Source organism: Falco peregrinus, chromosome 6 (assembly GCF_023634155.1).
Source record: "Falco peregrinus isolate bFalPer1 chromosome 6, bFalPer1.pri, whole genome shotgun sequence".
NCBI lineage: Eukaryota > Metazoa > Chordata > Aves > Falconiformes > Falconidae > Falco > Falco peregrinus.
The window spans coordinates 14,485,001-14,510,000 of NC_073726.1; the positions used below are offsets into that span (position 1 = coordinate 14,485,001).

A 25,000-nucleotide genomic window follows, 5' to 3' on the forward strand; every position below is an offset into this window, starting at 1 on the left:
GCAGTCAGCTACAACACATGACTTCCTTATAGCTAGAATACAAAATGAAGATTACTATCCAAGGATTACTGAATTACTATTTGGGTTAGTATCCAACACGCCACTACACAGTGATTGATAAAACAATAAAGAACAAGATAAACTGCCTGATTCTCTTTGCAAAGTTAACCCTGCCGTAAAGATTAAAAATGGAAATCGAGCCTAATCTCTTATGTCTCACTGTTGCAATGTTTCTAGCAGACACCTGAGATTTGGAACACCCCAGGGTGAGCTGAGGTCATGCACTATCTACCTCAGGGTAGACTTTACTGAATTTGAATATAACTATTAGGACCCACAGGCAACAAGGTGCTTCAGTCTCCCATCTAAATTTCATTCTATTTGTTCTTATTTGTTTGGGAGTTATGTTGCAAGGGAATGTGGGGTCATTTAGAAATTACTTTTATCATTGAAAAACATCTGAACAGTGACTTCTGAAAGGGGGAAAAAAACATTCATCCCTTTTCAAGGCAACAGAAGTAATTGTGTGCCTTGAGATTTAAGGGACCTTTGATAAGGTTCGGTTTTTTATTTAGCATCTTTTTTCAAACAATTGTAAGCATTGAAGAGAACTTCTGAACTCCATTTAAACTTCAACTTTCAGATATTTTCTTCAGAATTCTAAGTGACTAAGTTTTTGATGGAAGTATTCAGTGTTTTTAATCATGATGTAATGTCATGTTAATCACTTCCAGATGCTGTAACACTGATACTACAACATTCTGTCCCCTGTGTTGCTCCCAAGAAATTGCATTTCATGCACTGGTATGCCTAGCATATTCCTTCATCTGTGGGACCTCAAGGGTCCGTACCAGGACCAATACTGTTTAGGCTCTTCATCACTGCCATAGCCCGTGGGAGTCAGTGCGCCCTCAAGCCAGCCTGCAGACAACACCAAGCAGAGTGGTGCGGTTCATTTGGTGGAGAAAAGGGATGCCACTCAGGGGGACCTTGACAGGCTTGAGGAGTGAGCCCACATGAACCTCATGAAGTTCAATGCCGCTAAGCATGAGGTCCTCCACCTGGGTCAGGGCTATCCCCAATATCAATACAGACCGGGGGACGAAGGGATTGAGAGCAGCCCTGTGGAGAAGGAGCTGGGGATACTCGTGGATGAAAAATCGGACGTGAGCTGGCAACGTACACTTGCCACTTGGAAAGCCAAGTGTATCCTGGGCTGCATCAAAAGAAGCATGGCCAGCAGGCTGAGGGAGGTGATGCTCCCCCTCTACTCCACTCTCATGAGATCCTACCTGGAGTACTGCATCCAGTTCTGCGGTTCCCAGCACCAGGCAGACAGCGACCTGTTAGAGCAGCTCCAGAGAAAGGCCACAAAAATGGTCAGAGGGCTGGAACACCTCTCCTACAAAGAAAGGCTGAGAGAGTTGGGTTTTTTCAGCCTGTGGAAGAGATGGCTCTGGGAGATCTTACTGCAGCCTTTCAAGGAGGGTAGGTCTAGACTGGACATAAGGAAGAAATCTTTTGCAATGAGGATAGTAAGACACTGGATCAGGTTTCTCAGAGAATCAGAGAATGGTTTAGGTTGAAAAGGATCTGAAAGACCATCTAGTTCCAACTCCCCTGCTATGGGCAGGGACACCTTCCACTAGACCAGGTTATCAGGTTCCTCCTCTTTTCCCCCATGTGGGGAACAGTATGTGGGGCAGTTGCAGTATAAATTACTCAAACAATTTAAATCTATCTAGAAGCTAATGTCATTAGTCCACAGAGATCCTTTTGGAAAAATTTACATGGCAACTAAATGAAAAATGGATGCCCCGCCATTAGAAGTGTTTGAAGTCAGGTTGGATGGAGCTTTCAGCATCCTGATCTAATGAAGGATATCCCTGCCCATGGCAGGGGACTCTGACTAGATGATCTTCAAATGTCCCTTCCATCCTAAACCATTCTATGATTCATTGCTATGCTTTCCTTTCCATGCTTAAAAAATTTTGACTACAAAACTTTTATTTTTTACTAGATAAGTTTGGTTTCTTTAAGGGTGGTGTCCAGGCTGGTTTTTTTGGTTTTTTTTTTTTTTTTACATTTCTGTGGTTGGAGTGCAGCCACTGTAAAAACAGGGAGGATAATAAGAAATATCCATTAAAAATGCACTACACATTAAGATACTAGTTCCTCTTGTGCTGTAATTTTTTGATATTGAGGGCCTCTTTTTTGCCCTTTTTTGAAGGATAGTTCAAAGATTATTTTGATGGCTAATCTGTGGAAGGATTAATACCTTAGAAGACTAATCAGGATACAAAATTTTCTTTTTTTTCAACTATATTTTCATCCAGATCAACAGTAAATCAAGACCAAACTCAAGCAGTTCAGTTGTCCATGCAAAAACAAATTCCATAGACTTTTCAGCCAGCAGCTTAAGAACACAGATTGTAGAAAACACTGCCACACAAACATCTCTTTCTGGCAGTGTAAGCACAAGGAATAAACATAGGCTCTTGAAACTAACATTTCTCTCAACTCTAGTGTTTTCTAGAGTTTGTTTTTTGAAATCAAGGGTTGAAAACCAAAGGTGAGGCATGTTGACTAAAGATGTAAAGGATCTTGCATTTATAGTATTTAATGTATGTTTTGAGGAGGAAACAACTATACAAAATATATAGGAAAACAACCACCCTTTTTTTTTTTTAAGCAAAACAAAATTTGAACACCCATCTTTTAAATTGCTGAATACATTCTTATCTTGAAGACTTTCAGTATAGTATAATTTATCTCAAGGTATTTATTGCACATAGAAACTGAAATATTCAGATTGGTATTTGTATGTAACTAATATGAAAATGTGTATGTGTATGTTTCAAAAGACAGATATACATTTAAAAGTATTTATTTGTAAATTCTACACTACCATTCTGTTATACAATAGGAGCAGTGTACTAAGGAAAAATTCCCATGCAAACTGCTGAGTTTTTAAACATATATTCTTAAGACATATTTACATATACCATGTCTTTTTATTAATAACAATGCTACTCAAATATATCTTAACAGGAACATAGCTTACTCATTTCTGACTTCGGATCAAAACTTGGCTACTACATAACTGGAATCTGTATTTTAATAAAGATTAGTATGGTTCCTTGATGGACCAATCCTGGGTTCAGAACTATCAGTAATAATTTTTATTAATGATACAGAACATAGAATAGAGAGTACGAACAAGTGTTGGCAAACTACACCTCTTCCTGAGCTCAGGACTAACAAAACCACGTAAACAAACAGGAATGGAGGAGATGCCTGCAGCAGCAGCAAAAATAAAATATGGCGATGCTAAATTACTTCAATGGATTTTTGGTAAGGATATAAAAAAAAGAACATTAATTATTTCCACGGATCACCTTCTTTACAATTGGTGGAATCTAAAAAAAAAAAATCTTCTTCATGCCCTAGCGCTTTCAAAATGAAAACCCTGTGAGATACCTTTGTAATATAAATGGATTCTAACAACTTGCAGAGCTGCCTGCTCATCTCAATATATTACTTCTTCCTTGCTCACAGATCAGACCATGAAGTTCCTCAGTCTGCCTCAAACACTCACTCTTCCACACACTTTGCAGCTTTACATGGAGATTTTTCTCTCACCCCTGCAAATGGCAAACTACAACTGCACACTCTCATGTTCTCAGATGTATACTATATCCTTGAAGATATCATTATTTACAACATTTAACTGGAAAGAGTGCCAGGTGCCAGGAGACAGGTAACAGTTGCTGGGCGCTTCCAGAGGCCTCACAGAGACTGTTTGTAGACTGCTGGAGAGGAGTTTTGAGGCTTCAAAGGAAAAAGAAAGATAACAGGACAGGCAGTTGAGGTATAAATATATACTAGAAAGGAATGTATAAAGTAACTTCCAAATATTTAGAGATGAAGCCAAATTCCCAAAGCCTACAATAACTTGCTTGTACAAGGTGAACTTGTCTTCTGAGTTTTGTACAAGGTAAACCTGATCCTGCCTTGGGAAAACTCATTTATTATAATAGCTACTAAAATCCTGCTAAAATCTCGGCAACGGTAACCAAACCAAATTGATGTGTTAGAAACCATACAGGCACCTGAGAATGGTCATGTAGGGATTAGGGCTTCTTTACCCCCAAAAGGTGGTGGGATCAGCAGCCCATCTAGAGCAACGCATGCAGCATGGACAACAAATAGGAGCAGCATGAAGCCACTGCACAGCAGGAGACTGACACAGTTGCCATCATGGAAACGTGGTGGGATGACTCACACAACTGCAGTGCTGCAATGGATAGCAATCAACTCTTCAGAAGGGATAGGCAAAGAAGGAGAGGTGGTGAGGTAGCCCTGTATGTTAGAGAGTGTTTTGAGTGTCTAGAGCTGCAAGATGGTGATGATAGGTTTGAGCATTTATGGGTATGAATCAGAGGGAAGGCCAACAAGGCAGATATCCTGGTGGGAGTCTGTTACAGACCACCCAGCTAGGATGAAGAGTCAGATGAAATATTCTATATGCAGCTGGGAGAAGTCTCACAATCACTAGCCCTTGATCTCGTGAGGGACTTCAACTTATCAGATGTCTGCTGGAAGTACAATACAGCAGAGAAGAAACAGTCTAGGAGGTTCCTGGAGTGTGTGGAAGAGAAATTCCTGACCCAACTGGTGAGGGAGCCATCTAGGAGAGGCACCCACCAGACCTGCTGTTTCTGAACAGAGAAGGACTTCTGGGTGATGTGATGGTTGGAGGCCATTTTGGGCATAGTGATCACAAAATGATAAGAGTTTTCTGTTCTTGGAAAAGTAATGAGGGAAGTCAGCAGAACTCCCACCCTGGATTTCCAGAGGGCAGACTTTGGCCTGTTTAGCAGACTGACTGACAGAGTCCCTTGGGATGCAGTCCTGAATGGCAAAGGAGTCCAAGAAGGCTGGACATACTTCAAGGAGGAAATCTTCAAGGCACAGGAGAAGGCTGCCCCTATGTACCAAAAGATGAGCTGGTAGGGAAGAAGACTGGCCTGGCTGAACAGAGAGTTTAGGCTGGAACTCAGGAAAAAAAAAAAAAAAAATAGTTCACTACCTTTGGAAGAAGAGGCAGGCAACTCAGGAGGACTACAAGGACGTCATGAGATCAGGTTTGGGGCACAGTGGCTGGAAAGCTGCCTGATGGAAAAGGACCTGGGGGTCCTTGTTGACAGCTGGCTGAACATGAGCCAGCTGTGTGCCCAGGTGGCCAAGAAGGCCAGAAGCATCCTGGCTTGTGTCAGAAACAGTGTGGCCAGCAGGACAAGGGAAGTGATCATCCCCCTGCACTCAGCACTGGTGAGGCCGCACCTTGAATACTGGGTTCAGCTCTGGGCCCCTCACTGCAAGAGGGACACAGAGGTGCTGGAGCGTGTCCAGAGACGGGCAATGGAGCTGGTGAGGGGTCTGGAGCACAAGTCTGATGAGGAGCTGCTGAGGGAACTGGGGTTGTTTAGCCTGGAGAAAAGGAGGCTCAGGGGGCACCTTACCACTCTCTACATCCATCTGAAAGGAGGCTGTAGCGAGATGGCAGTTGGTCTCTTCTGCCAAGTAACAAGCAATAGTTACTTGGGAGCAACAAGCAAAGAAGAAATGGCCTCAAGGTGTGCCAGGGGAGGTTTAGATTGGATATTAGGAAAAAAATTTCACCAAAAAGTTTGTCAAGCACTGAAACAGGCTGCCCAGAGAAGTGGTTGAGTCACCATCCCTGGAGGTATTTAAAAGGCGCATAGATGTGGCACATAGGAACATGGTTTAGTGGTGGACTTGGCAGGTAAAGTTAACGCTTTGAGTCAATGATCTTAAAGGTCTTTTCCAACCTAAACGATTCTATGAATATATGATTTTAAAACAAGTGTTCCATTCAACTTTTAAACATTAGAACGTGTGCTGTTACTGCCAAGAAAACAACCAGATCCTATAACCAAGTACATGATTTCTTAATTAAATTGAGTTGAGCTGATGTCAACAAGGAGAAAAGACACTTGATACAATATTCTCAATTATGGATAGCATGTTTTCTACAGAGGTTTCACGTCGCATCAGCTTTCATGTAAGGGGATATCAAATACTGCAAAACAGCAGTGAGACTGCAGGACAACAAAATACAAATAATTACAATAACCAAGGTTTGGATTTGGTTAGCAGAAATAGTGCTCATTCCAGGCTTTGAATAGAAAATACAATTTTTCTTTGGAAAAAATACTAAGTCATACAATGCTTTTTATAACCATCAGCACTGATTTACTTCAGAGACCCTTCCTCTCTTTCAAACCAGAGATTTCACAATTTAAGTTCCTCTGTATTTCTTTCATCCAATTCTATGGAAGGAAAAAAGAATTAGTTCATTTCTCATTTATACATGTAGACAATATGGAAGGGGTTCAGTTTTTATTCTGAAAGCCACTGGGGAAGAGTCACAACCCCTCCAGGATTCCCAGTGGAACAAACTCCACAGTTTAGATCTGGATCGTCTAAACACTGCTGCCCATATCCACCCAAAATCTTTAATGTTCTGCTGAAATCATTTACGGGAAAGTGCTGTGAGATGTCATGATAGAGATGCAGTCTCTCAGACAGTTAAGTCAATATAATGACTGGCACTGAATGCTCTTGGCTTTGTATTGAAAAGGTACTAGATGCTGAGAGAGAAAAGCTGCCTAGGTCAACGTGCTTACTGTGAGCTTTGTAGCCATGTATATGGTTTGCAGCAAGTCATGTAATTTTTTCAAGATCTTTCAGTGCATTTTTATTCCACACAGGGGTTGCAATAATCAGTCTAAAATCATGAAAGGGAGATTTTTTTTGCTGGGTTGCAGCTGGAAGTATTTTGTATTGCTATGGTGATTTAGGCACCTAGTAACACTAGGGATTTTTTTTTTTTTACTTTGGTATTCAATGGCACAAAGGGCAATAAATTAAATGATGTCTTGAAGTCCCTCCCAGGCTTATTTTCTATGAGACTTTAATTTTGATACTATTGACTCACTAGCTTTCCTAGTGACTTCATGTAGAAGTATATAAAGATGATGAATTTTCTGGAACTCAGCTGAAGAAAGTTTTCCCAGGGGAATCTTTGGGACTGAACAGTTTCTAAGCCATATGTGGTATGACAATCTACGTTGATTATTTCCTTTAAGATTTTGTTTGCCTGTTAAAATAATAAAGATTTTTAACAGTTTGTTTTTTTTTTTTTTTAAAAAGGTAGCTCCCAAACAACTTCAACCATTTCCCAAACCAAATCATGAACGGTTTGATCTGTTTTTCCTCACAATTCTGTAGACAGCCTTAAGCCCACAAACATTACCTCTTCAAAACCAATTAGTTAGTCTGCAGATATTCTTCCAACTGTACTATTTCTTCACTATCTTTTTCTATTACATTGACTATCCTTCAACATATGAAAAGAACAAAACAGAACATGTTATATTTGTATAACACAGTAACTGTTACAGAATTTCACATTTCCAGTGTAACTTTTAACATTAGACACCTGCAATTTTTATTTGCATTTTTAACTTATTACGCACACTGTCCTCAATTCTTCCATGCTGTAGACATACTGATCAAGTGCAATTTTTATCTGTTCCTTCTGACTTGATATTTTTAAAGCTGTGACTTTCATTACACTTTCCTACGCAAATATTTTTCACCAAATATTATTTGGTAAAATTACAATCACTCTATTACAGACATAGTAACTGACCTGTTTATTTTGGGAGATCCTCCCCCCCCTCCTTTTTTTTTTCCTACCTAGTGATCTGGACTAGTATTTCCACAGGAAGAACTGTATGTCATCTTGCCAGTACAGCTTTAGGTCTGTAGGATATCCTACAGCAGTTTTAAAAGGAAAGCTCTCCTTTCCAATCCACTGTTTCAGATCTATAATTTTTATATTTATGCTTTGGTAGGCAAATGGAGACAAATCCTCAAATCCTACAGTATTTTCAAGATATCTAATTCTATTACTTTGTCTCTTTACAATTTCACGCTATTATAAAAAGTTTATTATTTTTCTTAAGCAGAAGCGAACTGTTTATTGAGATGAATATGTACAGCCATTTAGGGAGATACTAATCCAAATATTGAGAAAAGGAAGAAAGAGTATTAGACGAGTAATTAAATACAAATTCAGTAATGCTATGACTGTCACAGAATCCATTATTATTTTTTCTTGAACACCAGGAATCACTTCCCCCATGTATTTATTACATATACTGAAATGCCAAAGAAGTGCTATTATTTCTAGGTAAAATAATGCCTATATGCAAATCTCTAGCATCAAGCAAGAAAAAGAGGAAGGTCCAATTGTCACATACCCTTGTCAGGCAGCTGAGGGTGCACTCCCTCACTTCATTAAGAAAAGAGTGAAGCTACAGCATCCTGGTAGAAGATGACTGGAAATGTGGTGCCTGTAGAAGCACTGCTCCTCAATAGGGGGGCTTCTGGATGTGCTTTGTCAACCTTCCACATTCAAATGACAGCCTTCCACCCCAGACCCTCCAAGAGCCATGCTGACAAAAAGAAGGAAGTAGCAACCTCTTCTTCTCTCAAATGCAACACTTAAGCACAAAAAATACCTTAAAAAGATAATTCTTCTCATGTCTATTGTCTTATCCATCATCAGAGAATTCAAGTCTACCATGATGAAGTTGGGAGTTGCACTGACCTGGTGATGGAAAGCAGAGGCAGCAGCTCTAGCTAGAAGTAGACTAGCACTACTGTAGATTCTGACAGGAGATAAGAGTGCACTGGAATAATAATTAATAAGGCCACTAAAGTTTGTCTTCTTCAGTTCATCACTAGAGGAGACGGTGTAAAATGGAGTTAATAATGGTCACAAAGTGCCTCTGGTGCATCAAGGTGTAGGAACAAGTAAGGAGTCTGTGTAAGTCCATTAGTGCTTTTACAACCTCCAAGACTTGCTTTCCTATTTATCATAGGCATTGATAATGTTTTATCAGTTGCTGTAAAATAAGCTAGTGTTCTTCATGCCTTCAGTTCAATTATTTTAAAATAGGCGAGTCCCTCTAGGAAAAAAATAAATAAATCACAAACCCCATCATTACCAACCGCACCAAACTGGTCTTGCAAACACTTCCATTTTGTGATACCTCAAAAATGATGTAAACTCACTGTAAGACCCAGCCCTTCAGTGAGCACCTGACATGACTTTCGCTGGTATCTGTAAAACAAAATTCAGAGCATCTTTCTCCTTGAGCCTCGTTGCTTAAAAGGTTAGGTTGTTTCTGCTCACTTTCTCACTGTTTTGTCTTTACGAAAAAATACTCTACCATCACAGAATAATTCATGTCAAAGGGGCCTCAGGAAATCTCTAGATCAACCTCCTATCCAAAGGTGGCACAGCTACAGGGTCAGACCAGGTTGCTCAGGGCTTACGCAGAATGGTATGGGTTGGAAGGGGCCTTGGAGGTCATTTAGTTCCAACCCCCTGCCATGGGCAGGGACACCTTCCACTAGACCAGGTTGCTTAAAGCCTCATCCAATCTGGCCTTGAGCATTTCCAAGGGTGGGGCATCCACAGCTTCCTCTTACCCAGAGTTACCTAGTTGGGTCTTCAAAATCTCCCAGGATGTAGACTGTAGAACTTCCTTGGCAACTGCACCACTCAATGCCTGACTGTGTTCATGAGGAAAGGGTTTATACCCAGTCTGAATCTCTCATTTTAACTTACGCCCTCTGTCTCTCAGCCTACCACCACAGTGAAGAGCCTGGCTTCCAATCTCCCTGTAGGTACTGAGGGTCAGGTCCCCTCAAAGCCACCTCTTTTCCAGGCTGATCAAGCTCAGCTTCCTCAGCCTCTCCTCAGAGGGCAATTCTTCTGACCATCTTGGTGGCCTTTTGCTGAACTCATTCCAGTTTATTGCTGTGGGTTTTATATTTGAGGTGCCAAAACTGGACACAGTATTCAGGTGTGGTCAAAGAACTGTGGAGTAGGATGGCGATAATAATTTCCCTCAGTCTCTTGGGGCCCCCTGCTGTGCTTCATACAGCCCAGAACACTGCTGACCTTGGCTGCCAGGGCACCCTGCCAGCTCATGCTCAGCTTGCTCTCTGCCAATATCCCCAGGGTCTTCTCAGCAAAGGTGCTCCTCAGCCAGGCCATCCTAGCGTGCATCAGTGCAAGAGGATCTTCCTTCCGCAGCGCAGGGCATGGCATTTCATAAAGTTCCTCTTGGCCTAGTCCTTCAGCCCATACAGGTCCTCTGAATGGCCTCCCTACCCTTATGCGTGTCAACTGTTCCCACTAGATTGAGGTAACCTGCAAACCTGATGAGAAAGAGGTCCATTTTCCATAACACCAATGTTAAACAGGACAGGTCCCAGCATATCCTATGTCTCAGGAGAAATCAGAGACTTCCCAGGTATTGCGAATGGAAGAACAGAGTAAAAGGGAAGAACAATTCTGGCAGAGGAAAGCTACTCTAATATCGAGGTGAGGGGGACAGCAGGAAGATACTCATTGTTATCTGAAAATCTGAACTAAGTGAACGCAACATGCTATTTTAAAGAGAAGAAGATGGCAGAAGCTATATAGGGTGTCTGAAAAAGAGGTACAAAGGATTAAAGAAGGCAGTTTAATGCCAAAAATCTGAAAAGAATGGGTGATTTTATCTGTATCTCTTGGATTTTAGGGGAATATAGATAGCAGAACATATTAAGGCATTACACTTTTAATAAAAGAAAACAAACCCCAAACCTTTGTAAAAGTCACTTAGAAACTCATTGGTTAAGAGGGCATTCCCTATTAGTACTGCCATAACTGAGAAAACATGTTCTTGCTTGTATTTGCACAGATAAAGGTTCCAGATTTCAACATAAGCAATTTTGCTAATGTTGTAGACTACTAAGACTGTACAAATTTTCAAAGATCTAATAAAAATATTTCAGATCTGGGAGAATTCCTAGTCTTATTTGGAAAGAAAGATTTTAATGAACTAAAGTTGAGAAATGGAGCTCATAAGCAGTCACAAGAAATATCAGATGGAGATTAGGAGTGATTAGGAGTGACTGAAGACAGAATAAGAAATGAGGGAAAGCCAAAGACAAGACGACAAATGGTTTCCTGGGATAAAATCCAGATCTCATTTAAGTCAACAGCAAAATTCCCCTTGACTTCATTAGGGCCATGATTTCACTTGTGAAGTTTATTCACAGCAGAAGATGTAAGTGAAATACGCAATGCATCTGACAACGCTTGGGGAGAGTGGGAATAACCAAAGGTGATACACAGTCAACCACATATTTTTCTACTAGACAAATGAGGTGGAATAACAAGTATATATAAGACTACTAATTTTTCTTGCCCTATGAGGCTTCTAAGAGTAATACAACAGTAAACAAGGAGAGCTGATGGATGTATTTTAATTTGCAAATTCCTGTGAGAAACTTATCTAATCCATACTGAAAAGAGACGTAAAAATTCGCCAGTAGCAAAACTAGTCAGATGAAGAAAGAAGAAAAGATTATTTCACAACATGGAGGTAGATTAACAGTGAGAATTCTCTAAGATCCTACATATGATTTCTATTTTGAATATAATTATGAATACCCCGGAAGAAGATATAAACAGAGGTAGCGACACAATATATGTTAGCCATATACAAAGTTAACTGTGGAAAAAACAACAAAGCTGACTATCCATGACAGATACATTTACTGTTGACAAATAAAAGAAAGAAAATAAACTACCCATATACATCTATCTACTGTAACCACTTGGGAATTATTTTCTAATGAATCCTTCAATGGCACCTCTGCCTAAGAAGCCAAAAAAACATATGTAGGCTAACTAGGAGAGAATAAGAACAGTGACAGTAATATATAACATGTTTATGTACTTATAGTAGGCCCTCACTTCAACTCATATGTTCAATGTACTTGACTAGCTTTTAGCTATTACTCACTCATCTCAAAAACTATATAGCAGAATCCAGAAGAGAACAATAGAAGTGATCTATGGCATGATAACCATATCTGTAGAAGGAAACACTAAAACCAACAGGAGTACTGTGAATTGATTTAATTTAGCTGCCATTGAAGTCAACACGAGTAGTAGCAGCTCGGAGATACCAGTAAAAGTGATAAATTAGAAATAGGGAAATAAGGAAAATATAGGGAAAAAAGCACATGTTCACCTTCACTTTACTCATACTTAAGGGTCACCCAATTTAATACGCCATATTTATGATAATTTTATCACTACAGTTATCCCACTAATAATTTATTTTAATAATAAAAAGGCACAGAGCTACCGCTAAAGAAAAGGTTTTTAAACCCTCACTAACTTGCACAGCTAGTAAGCTGTGTGTTTAAAATTCATTAAATATTTTTAATATAATTAAAATATATAAGTATTCAATTATTTAGATGCCACCTGCCACTACTCTACGGGAAAATGTTTTAAGAGGTACTGACCCTCACACCACAGAAGCCAGCCAGCCATTAATTCATGGGGATCAGGAACAAACTGCTCCATGTTTCTTTCTATACCATACGCACTTCCCAACTCAGCGATGATTTTGTGCTGCTTATCTACAAAATGTACCAATACATTTGATCCTAAAGTGGCTGGAAATAAGTGTTTGGTGCTTCTTGCCCTATCAGTTTGGCCCTGCCCAAGCAGAGCAAAATACAAACTGGTTCACTTTTAAATTAAGGACAGCTAAAACTCGTAGTTTTTATTCTAAGCAAAGTTTTGAAAATTGACATTGGTGCCAAATCAGAATGAAAAGGAAAAAATGCAAAACAAGTTTTTGAAGAATTTCAGCTTTACAGTAATGAGCCTGAATTAAAAAAAAAAATAAAATACAAACCAGATATGTTCTCCCTGTTCCTTTTAGCTTTGTACAAATAAATGAGTGTTTGGTACAGAGAAATTTCTAGAGAATAAATTGACAGGTTTATTGAAACCCATATGACAATTTTATTTCCCTTAAAAAAAATAAAAAAGATACTGTTGATTGAAAATGGATAATGAAATCATACAGATTTTTTTCCTTAACATTCTGAAACTAGTAATTAAATTGACTAGCTGTCTTTTTTTTTTTCTTAATTTGGCAAGAAAATGCCAAGACAATAAATAGGGATACCCTATATACACAGATATATTATCAGATATGAATATTAATAATACTTAATACAAAAATGATCGGATGCAATCTTTGAACTCCAGATAAATAAATGATCTTTCTGGAAAACAAACACATTATCAATATATTTTTTTTTAATATCAAACGAGGCTTAAAACTCACATACAATTAGACCTTCTTACATGATCAAAATCTTTAGGAATCAATTTCTGATTAAGAAGATGACATTAACACAGATTTTCTGATTCTAGTGACTCTTACTAGAATTCCCATCCTTGACATTGGCTTGCTCCCTTTGGTGTCTAAATAAATGTATTTTCTCTGTGACAGAACAACAAGAAAATGTAGAAACTTGACTAGAGATTAGCTTAGGGCACAGGCCTCTCAAGTCTTTCAAACCGTCAACTACATCTAGTTCAAATGCCAAAAGTTAACATGCTGAACAAGGAAAAGGATTAGGGAGAAAGTACAGAAGTTTTTAAGGCAAAAAAAATCAAAGGAAAATGACAAAGGACTAAAGATTTAGGTGTCTGAATATTTTTGGGGTTGTTGAAGAACCACCAAAAAAGAGCAAGCCTGTTAACAAAGTTTAAGAAAAGAGGCTATGGATCTGGCATGCTCTGTAGTATGTGATGGATGGGAAGTTTTAAAAATTGCACCAGTTAAACAGAAACTTAGCAGCAACAACTAAATATCTGTGTTATTTGTTGGATAGAGAAGGCAAATGTTCTCTATGCAAAACCTGGAAAGCTATTCAATGATGCAGGAAAAGCTAGGGGAGAATTTGGACTATACTATGTGTGGTTTTCATACATCTTAATACAAATATGAGCTATATAAAATTGTTTTTCTATTTCTGTTGAAACCTTTTACATCAATAAAACTCTGCTATCTTGGTAAACATATAGCATATCCAATAGTATGGGACAAAAAGGCTGAAACGAATCTCCTTTCACTAACACTTCCAGCACACTTTTGTGAGATTTTGTAAGGTAATGATCAACACTAGTCCAAAGTGGCACCTAAACATTTTGTTCTAATGCAGCACCAAGGGATTAAATAGCATTACACTTAACACCTAGACATGGTACTCTTTATTTTTTTCCCTGGAACAATGTTCACTGAAAATGTTGAATGATAGGTATATGCTTCAAAAATTTGCACCAATATGCTAGCAACGTATTACTTTTTCATATGCTAAGTTTCTTGAAGCATTGCTCTTTTATTTTTTCAATGGTTAGGAGCTAGGACTTGAAGCGATGACTAGCTTTGCCTGCTAGAACATACCTGGAGAATGGCAAGACCTTTGGTATTTTTTTGCTGAATACCTGATGGCAACATTTAGCAAACGAAACCACACATCACACTCAGCAGGGACAAGTGGGTCAAATTAACCCGTACAGGAGCATCTGCACTGCCCTAGCTGGCATTTCTCACATTAGTTGAATCTTACGCTCAATGTGTATCTTTCTGTAAGGCTGAGTTTAATTCAATCTTAAAAACAAGAGTGCCTAAAAATATTTAACTATGACAGCTGTTCCAGATTACAAAGTAAATGGACTTGGAGGATTCAGCTAGCCTGTAGTAAGGGATGGCATACATACACGTATATACATGAAAAAACCTTTTATTTCCCCAGATTTATCCGAAGAATGGGAGAAAATAGGGTTGGAAAGGACCTCAAAACATCATCTAATCTCTTAATCCCCCTTCCCTACCCCAAAGAAGTATCATTTATACCTACACCACTTCTGACCACTTCTAATTTCTTCTTAGAAGCCTCCAGTATCAGTGGTTCCACACAGTTTCTCGGTGCTGGTACACGTATTAGCACTTAAATATCCTACAAGCAGAAAAGGTTTTATTTTTTTTCTGGTGTCTATTCTATGTCTTCTTGCTGAAATACTTATAAATTATTTTTTGTCCCATTCCCAATGGACAAGGACATGTTTATGCTCATCTTCTCTGCACAGCATTCTGAAGACTGTCATAATCGCCCCACCCAGTTTCTCTCTTCTCAACAAACCTAATAAATTTAGTCCTTCCTCAGTCTTCAGAAAAGGCCAAACAGAAGAATTGGGTGAAAGATAGAGCCTGCTTTTATGTTAAGCGTGCTTTCACAATCACATACCTTTGTGAGCATATGTTCAGCTGGTGACCTGCTACAAATTCTAATCTTAAGAATGACTGCAGATCCAGTCATCACCACCTCATTTTTACACCAATGATTGTTCTTACATGTAACACTTGAAACATTCTAACTTTTCTCAGGACTTTTCACCAACTTGTTATCTATTACAGATTTAGGATTTACACGTGAGGAGCAACATGTCTGAAGAACATGTTATACCCATATGGCCTCTGCAAGAAAACACAATTATAGTCCACCAGAAGACTGAGCTGATTAGGAGATATCTGAGATATCACAGGGCCTAGGTTAACATACCCTGTCTCTTAATTGCATGCTTTGGCCTGTGCTTAATGCAGAGTTCTGCTTCACAGGGCAGTATATGCCACCTGAATGAAATATATCCACAGTGCAATACATTGTTCATTACTACATCTCTAAATATGTAGCTTCAACATTTTTAAAAAGTTTTAGATTTTAATTTCAGCAACTCCAGATGGATACAAAAGCATCATTATTTCTTTCAGGATGCCCTAAATAAAATGGCAGGCATAGTAACACGACACCACTCGATGGGTGCTCAGCTCACTTCAATGCTAACAGTCATGGTTTGCCTTTTGGTTTAATGTACTTAATAGTATACAGTCTAACGCCAACTGGCATTGTGTCAAACACTTCTCTAAACAAAGCCTGATGCTATTCTACATGGGGACAGTAGTGTAAGTACTGTACAGCTTCCATTCAAACTACATCTGAAGGAAGATGCTTTTCAAAAATTAAACAATTTAATTACTACCTCAAGACTGCAAACGTTTGAGGCAGGGATCTGAAAATCCTTTTTGTTTTGCCTTTGTACAGCACTTACCAAAACAGGGCCCCCAGTCCATCCTTAATAGCATACTATACAAATAAACTACAACAGTTTAGCTAAATTTAGCTAAAATATGGGGTTTTCCCCCTGTAACAACAGTGAGAAAGAAGAAACACATTATATAGGACTACATCTGGAATGCTTCAATAAACTGTTAACACCTGCACATGAAAATAAATCCAAATTGAGTAGTTTCATGGGATGGCTACTAGAAAGATGAGGGAAATGGACAGTCTGCTGAATCAGAAAGAGCCTGTTTGGTCCACCAAAATGGCGATTTAAAGTTCACAGTGTGCTCTCTAGAACACATTTGAGAAACAAAGAGAAAGAATATGAAAGGCCAGGTAAGCTAGAACACACATCAGTGAAACTAAATTGAAGTACATTTAGTCTGGAAATTTGAATGCAGCTTATAATAATCAAAGGAATGAAGTTCCACAGTGGCTTTCGAATTTGAGATGGAGTATGATAATTTTAGGAGAGGAATTATATGACGTGGTTGCCCACAACATGACTCTTATTTCCTGTGTTCTTAGAACAAGAGGACATAAAACTCAGAGGATATTTTTCATCTGTGATGTCTGATAATATCAAATCTGCAAGGAATGAAGAAAACGAGGGGAAACAAAGAAAAAAGTATCAACTTGGGGTAAGTCCCTAATTACCCAGAGTACCACTATCACAGCATAATACTGCATCAAAGAAACACTTCCCCTTATCCACCTCAACCAGAAGCTTACGAAAGTCTTTGAAAAGGGTTAGTGAGGGGCCATGATCATACAAAGACTCTGCATTAAACCTCTATTAATGGGTAAAGTGGAACAAATGAACTTGGTAAGTCTAGGCAAAGGAGGAAGACTACTGGATTTTTTCAGCCTAATTTAAGATACACATTTAATATTGTTGTTCAGTTGGAGAAAACCACTGGAATACCTGCAGTTATAACCCTAACAGAGACTGCATCAGAGTCTGTACTAGATACATCCATTCCCAGCACTCTTCTAAATCACAGACTGCTGTTAGATGCAATTGCACTTTGCCACAAGATTATGAACACTGCCTTCACATATGAACTTCAGCAGGTAAAATCGCATCTTTAGTCATCTTGAGATTGGATTACTTTAGTGTGACCTACACATGGTGTTTCACACCAAGATGAAATCTTTCTATAAACCCTTTAAAAAAAAAAAAGTGCATTGAAATTTATAGTATTTTACAATGTGTAAAGTGCCTAGTTTTCTATAAATTCTAAAGAATAAATAATATTCAAATATAACAATTCCTCAGCATAATATCCTGTATTTTTCAATGAATCTTTGCTTCAATTTATGGATTGTAATTTAAACTATTGCTATAAACTACCAATTCAATATAATTATATGCTTTTACTTAACTGTTTACAAAATATGTAAATGTAGACACATTTTGGACATGTGTATTTACAAAAAAATACCTAGAGTGTGCACTTCAAAAAAGTTTGGCTTATAATATTACTGTTACTCAAAATCCAAATGCAGTCATTGAAAGTGGATGAAATTTATATGTGCAGTTTTAGAAACACACAGTTAACAGCACTATCATCTCAGCTTTTGTATTGTACAAAAAGAGGAATCTCCTATGAAGTAAATTTAAGTTATACAACCACATTGCAAAGATTTAGTTGCACAACTTTAAAATCACATTTTAAACATCTGTAGCAATATTTAAGATGCTGCCTTTTCTTATACAGACCTGTTATGTGAAAAGCGTAAATATCTTGCCCATGAATTGAGAATTCATGACAGCAGTACCACAAAGTTTTCAGCAACACAGCTTCCAAAAAGATTCTGTGAAACCCCACAGGAGTCTACAAACTTCTACAAGCCATGCTGTGGGGACCTGACGCTTTTCAGCTGAAGACACTGTATCTCTGGAGTGATCTTTTCGTCAAGAGCATTGGGAATGTACTGCAGAAGTGCAACAATTGGGCTGGAATAATGTAAAGAAGAAATAGCAACTTCTGATCCAAAGTAAGACATGTAACATTTAAGAAGCTAGAGAAGAAATGATAAAGGACTGGAACATCAGTCTTGAAAGATAAGAAAATTGAACAGAAGCAAAACGTAGAGGACAAAAGGACTGAAAACTACAGCAATGCAAAATAATCATAAAGAGAATATAAACATTTACAAAAATATTCCAAGTGAAAAGTTCTGTCAGTGGGAATGGTGAAAAATATTATACAAAACATCACTACTTATTTTTCCATTAGTGCCCACAACTGAGTGGCCCTGTATGAGAGTAGGGAGGGACAGTCACAACTCAAAAGTTTACTGTCACATGATCCATACAATCAGTAATGGCTGTAAGGGTAAAAAGTAAAAATGTAAATCGTAAGAAACCAGCAGGATAAAGTGTCGGATTGCTGGATTTACCTGTCCCTTTCAGATGCTCTGCAGCGCAAAGCCAAAATTGTTTCACTGTGTATTCTCACAATAGAGCTTCTTCCAATGGGAATATGCTCAGACAAAAGCCATAACCTTTAAGAACCCATTTCCTAGCTGTTCCTCTTTTCATATAAAAATAAAAATCAATTGTTGTCACCAAGTCTCTTTGCCCATTATCTTCCTTATGTTAGATTTATGAATAAAAATGTGTGAAATTAAATTATACAGGCATTAAAGGATCATGTGATTAGGTGAAACATTTCTGATGAACAAGGATACCCAGAAATACTGCAATTGCTACCACATTCATCTGCTCAATTACATGCTTCTCACCTATTTAATAATGCTTGTTACATCCCTGTTAATTGATATGTTTCAAGAGTTTATTTTCTTATACACTATGTCAAGTCTTATACAATGAACAAGAGACCTGGATCATAGCAGTCTCCTAGAACAGAACAAGCCTCCAAGGTAAATGCAAAGAGATCATGAAATGGGACAATGCAACGATAACAAAAAAAAAAAAAAAAAAAAAAAAAAAAAAGCCACTACGAAAGAAGGAAAGACAGGGGATTGGAACATTATGAAGTTAAAGAAACAAGGGAATGAAAGGGATTAAAACTGGAATGATAGGTAACCCACTGTAAGTGGTGTGAAAGCTTAACAGTGGGGGACTGGAATAATCAGATATGGGAACGACCTGACAATGGCATGCTTTCAAACTGAAGCACCTCAAAAGTAAATGATCTTAGAGCAGAATAATCATATTTGCCTCTGGGAATAAAATTTAAAGATAAAAAAGTTTGAAAAAAATAACAAGTTTGATGATTATGCAGATGGAACTGCAGAGAGAAATGTTCCAGTCAGGGCAACAGTGGGAAAGGTAAAGGAGTAGGGTTGGTAACAACAGCAGAATACAAAGGAAAAGGTGACTGAAACCACAGACGGTTGGAACTCACCTTTTCACAGACAGAATTGAAGACGAAGGACTACACTGGATAAGCTTATTTTTCTAATTCATCTCAGATTGACTCTTACTCTTGTTCATTCTAACAAAAGTTATTCTTTCTCACAACAACGTAACGTAACATTTTCTAGAAACAGCTTTAAAGATCACAGGATATATGTGTGTCTTGACATTTGGCTTCAAACAATTCCTCTCTAACAGAGTACAGCACAATAGCTGAACGCAGAGTGTCATATATGAAATCAGGATTTTAAGATACTTTTTAAGAAATGACTCTAAAAAAATATTTTTTGTTTCCACTGTACTTACTTTAAAAAAAAATAATCAATCAACAACTAATATTCTAGAAATTAGAATGACCTCCATTATCTCCAGGAGTTTGGATTTCCTTTTAGAAACTAGATTATTTTCAAAAATCAGCTGAGAATGTAAGAGATTAGTTGCATCGTCCTCAAGTCTACGCTTTCATGCAGCACAAACATGGAGAAACACATGAAGATGGCCCCCTTCCACAAAACCTCATCAGGAGGATATTTGCTTTCCCTATCTCCTTTGCTAACTCCTCCAACTCCTTATTAAAGGAGCTGCCCTGAGTTTTAAGAGAATGGCATAACCACCCCGTTGTTTCCTACGATAAGGCTACATTCTCTCAGTCTAGCATTTTCTGAGTTTTCTGATGACCAATTTCTTTTTTGTTTCCTCAGCTGCTATGAACAGCTTTGCAGATTAAAATTTTACCTTTCCCCCCCAAGATTATATAATGAAGTAAAAAGGGCATTTTGCATTATGCATTTGCCAAAATATGAACACACGGACAAGAGATGCACTAAGTGTTCTGGTGATAAAACACTGTGATCTGTGCCAGTTGCAATAATCACTTAAGCGTCATCCATCTAGTACAAATGCACAAACACCAGAAAAACAGTTGAACTTGATTTCCAGCCCTGATATTCCATCCTCGGGAGTAAGTGGAACATATAGAGACAGGATAAATAATAACACAAACTGAACTTCATTATGATCCCAATGTTCATTTAAGAACCTAATTTATTTGCTCTGAAGGGACTGATTTTCAACTCACACCCCCCCGCCCCGAAATTCTTCAGCAGTATGCTGACTACAACATGCAGGTTAAAAGAAGTTGTGTTATCACTAATGTATGAACTGTCATTATTGTCCCTAGCTATCAGTCCACAACTTATCCAATGTTGTTGTTTCTTCAGGGATGATAAAAGTTTTTCTAAAGCTTCCCAGAACCATGCAGCTTTAGTTGCACTCATTTGGGTGCCTGCGGTTTCTTTTTTTGCTTCAGAACTCTGCATTTATACCCCAAAGGTGTGTACTGTGAAGCTTCCATCTAATCCATGTACAATTGTTATGCAAGATTAGCAGCACCTAGTTCTACATAAATTATGAATTTTTGTATATAAAACACCTTCTGTTGTGTTTGTCACTTTGAAACCTGTTGCTTATCAGCGAAACCCCACAGCAATTCTGGAGTAGTCCATGTTCAAAAAAAATGAAGGAAGAAACAGCTTTAAGTATTAATTTGAATGAAAAGGTAATTGTCTGACATTCATTGTTGACAACTGATATTAGAGGAAACTGGAATTTTGAACATATATACCCACAATAAGGAATTTATTTTCTCAGTGGAGATCTGTTTCAAGGGACCACTTAGTGCCCATGTCAACCTACCAGGAATCAGATTTGAAGACCAATAAAAGACAGAACTTGGATTTAATACTGCTGAAACACAGAAAATAAACAGGATTTGAGGTTCCACTAGTGATATACTGCATACCACATCATGGAATTACCACCTTCCATCAGACTGGGAATGGAAACTGGGAGGCATGTAGCATAAAATTTCAGATGCTTTACATAATTATTAATATAGGAAATATCTCAACTACCAGGCCATGGTTATACCGATCACCTAAAACTTACTGCAGTATTTTTAAGTGTTCAAGAAGTGCAAGAAATGGAGCAGATTATATATCATTAGCCAAGGAAAAAATTGTAAAGCTTTTAAAGTGCCACTGCCCTAAATATACTGGCTAGGATTCACTGCACTTAAGCATTTAAATGTTATACATTTACTTGAAGTTATATACCTACCATCTTTAGTCAATGAGCAGATATTATTTTCAAAGGAAGCTGATTCACCCACCTATGTTAGATACCTGTCCACAGATGGATAAGTTGATGATTCTAACTGCTCTTAATACTCTGTTTCGAAAACCAGATGTGAAGTACCAGTTTCAAATCCAGACTGTAATAATTTCCCCACTTTCTGACACTGAGTAGCTAAGATATTACAGTAACAGAAATAAATTTCTTTGATAATGTTCTCACGCTCAAAATACAGAAATATTGCCTACCATAAACAATTTTCATTATGTTTATAAAAAGATAAATTAATGCTAAAAAATAATATGAACATTCAAAAGTAAGAGAGTTTTGCTATCATATATTTATCCGATAAAACAATATTCAGTACAATTTTAACAACCAAATGCCTAACTGAGATGCTTGGCTTTGACACTGTCACTGGGATTCTTCGCATTTCCTGCCGAATGCTCTAATATTAAACAAATGTGTCTCCCTGGAAGCTTGTCTAGAATCCAAACGCTGCCCCTTCCCAACTGAATGCTCTGATCTCTAAATTGCATGCAACCTCTTGCCTCTTTCCCTAATACCACGCTCCACTGCTCCTGGCTGTGTGCCAGCTTCAAGATGGCTGGCAAGGTAATTGCTCAGCATACTCCTGGCGTGGTGGCTAGTACGCTTTCCTGGGAATGAAGAGATGGAGGTTTAATCTACGTGGAGGCTAACAGAGCCACCAGCTTTATAGACGAGCGCAGAAATTATGACCCCCACAAGAACACTTCTCTAGGGGAGAAACACTCAGCCTTCCCAGGTGAACCTTCTCAGGAAGCTACAAGTGAGTGGATGCCTATGGCAGTAACATGTATTATTTTTTTTCCCTAGTGTATTAACTGTTTTTCATTTCAAGAAACCCTGGGATTATGTAATCTGTGTAGGTAATGTAGAATTTTAAATTACTCTTCATTGTTTGCCATATTCCTTACTCTACTTCTGTCATGCCTTCCCTATGTTCTTTTCTTATTTTCTTAAGTAATGCTCTTTAACAAAAATGAGGGACCCTGGCCAGCGTGGTCATGGATGCAAGGAAATGGCCTCTTATTCCCTGGTCCTCGGCCTCCTGCACAAGCCTCTTCCTTTCGTGACTTTTTCTGGCAGACTGCATTCATTCCCTTTTTCATATTCTCAGCTTCCTCAGCAATGAAAGGGCAAAAATGTCACAAGTGAGCAGGTACCTCCTCATAGCCTCTATCTTTTGGTTGACAGGTCATGGTCTGACAGAAGCCCAGTGATCTTGCACTAAATTTGGTGCACAGGATGAATGAGCACAACCTCTTTCTCCAGTGGTATCTTGGTGCATTTACGTTTTGTTGCTTCAACCTCTCAAGAACCGAGCAACACGTAGTCCTCAGTTGCAAAAGTCACCTCACAAGCCCTGAAACTGCCTGTTTTGACAAACAACGTATCACAGCAGCGAGAGGGGAAGGCTGAATCTTGAGTTAGGGCGTAACTCAAGTTATTTGCCTTTTTTTATAGGCGAGAATTACTACAATATATGGTATTTTAGCTATAAACACAGCTATAAATGTAGCCATATCTACATAATCATATGCACAGATATCTCAGTTTATCCAGCAGAATGGCAGACAGTACATAGGATATGTAAACAGATCTGCCAAACACTTACAAAACAACTTTAATAGCAAGTGTCATTCTTTTCTGTAAAGTAGCTGTTTTTAACACACATGATCTAACTCTTGTTTGCTCTTTAAAGTTTTATTGTCTTGGCATTTTATACAGGAAGAGAGCATTAGCATACTCAGGAGAACTGCTAAAAGTAAAAGGCCTCAAGCTACCCACTGCATGGTTGATAGCATAAAGCATGGGATATAAAAACTTTTGTCTGATTGCTCACTTTACTTCTTTTAGAGTAGTGTTACTCTCAAGAGCATATATTCATGTTCTTTCTACTTCAAGTTTTATTACTTCTTTTGTATTATTTAACACATCTAAAGACACTTCCAAAAGACAAATTTTTCCATTTTGAAAAAGTAATGGTTTGGAACCTGATAAAATACATGAATGTTCACAGTGTATTATTTTCAAAGGCAAGTAGAATAAATGTGCAATAAAACAATTAAATGTGTGACAATAAACATTTCTATGTGATTATAGATATATTAACGTGCCAAACAAAAGAAAAACTCAGCAAAATATTTCCCCTAAAAAAAGTCAGATCAAAATGTATTCTCCACACACCAGGGCATAAGTGAAAAGGGAGTTTGGTCTCAACTGCCGTTACTGCTAAATATCCCACTCTAGAAATTGAAAGGAACATTAAAAATGTGAAAGAGAAAATGGAACAAAAAAAGGCAAATCAGATCAGCTATTTTAAACACAGGAAAAGAGACCACAGTTGTACATACACATTAAAAATCATCCTACGGTAAACTTAAATCTAAGTCTACTTAGATATCACACTGCTAATTATTATATAAATAACCTGGGAAACAATACCTCCAAGATACATGTTTTACTATTTAGTAAACAAGAAACTGCCATGTTTGACACCACTGATTAAGGCCAGGCATTTCTAAAGCTTCAGACACATTTCTGAAATCCACAATACATCAATTTTTAATACTTCCACTCTCTCAGCTCCATTAAAAAGATGGTAGGGGAAAGATTTTAGAGTAATTAATGATATAGTTAGCTGCTAAATATTAATAGGAATCGTAGTCTTGCATAAAATATAACATATAAACCTTGCCAATACAGACGCACCAGTAATTAAACTTGAATATGTAATTACACTGATTTATACGACAGGCAAAAAGTTACACTTTACTGGCTTCTATGTAAACTGTGGGCAACAGTTAAACTTTGCATTTTACGGTTTATATAAATGGGCAATATCTCTACTACAGTTCATAAATGGTTTAGAGACTCATAGTTAAAATTACAACTAATTCCAACATGAACATTCTGACTATACCTTACAAACCAGGCTGTGAAAATGACCACAGAGATCAGCCTCCCATTACATTCGGTGTCTGCAAGTTGGAAGAGGTTTAAAAAAAAGCTTACACCAGTCTTAGTTCACAGTACATGAAGCCTTATCTGTTTAAATGTTTTAATATAAATGTTTAGTTTCAAACATATAGTTCCAGATGTTTCACTTACCATGTTTCAAAGCAATTTTGAGTAATACTGCGTCTTAGACTAAGGCATTTTTTCTTGAAAGGATGCTAACTGCACTTACATGTGAGGCTGAGGAGAGCAGCCCGGACTGCTATTTCCATTACTGTCAATGTGATCCAGCGAACCATTGAGATCTTCATGGACTGCCTG

General features: G+C 38.0%; 1 protein-coding gene across 12 annotated transcripts in view; it reads right to left on the reverse strand.

The window, feature by feature from the left end:
- The window catches only part of FOXP2 (forkhead box P2), a 445,011-nt gene that overhangs the window by 7,364 nt on the left and 412,647 nt on the right, over nt 1-25,000 (reverse strand). For all 12 annotated transcript variants that reach the window (XM_055807415.1, XM_055807412.1, XM_055807411.1 and 9 more), the window contains one exon: nt 24,912-25,000. This exon is cut by the window's right edge and continues 75 nt beyond it. In XM_055807415.1, the coding sequence (XP_055663390.1) occupies nt 24,912-25,000 (89 nt within the window). The remainder of the gene's footprint in view (nt 1-24,911) is intronic.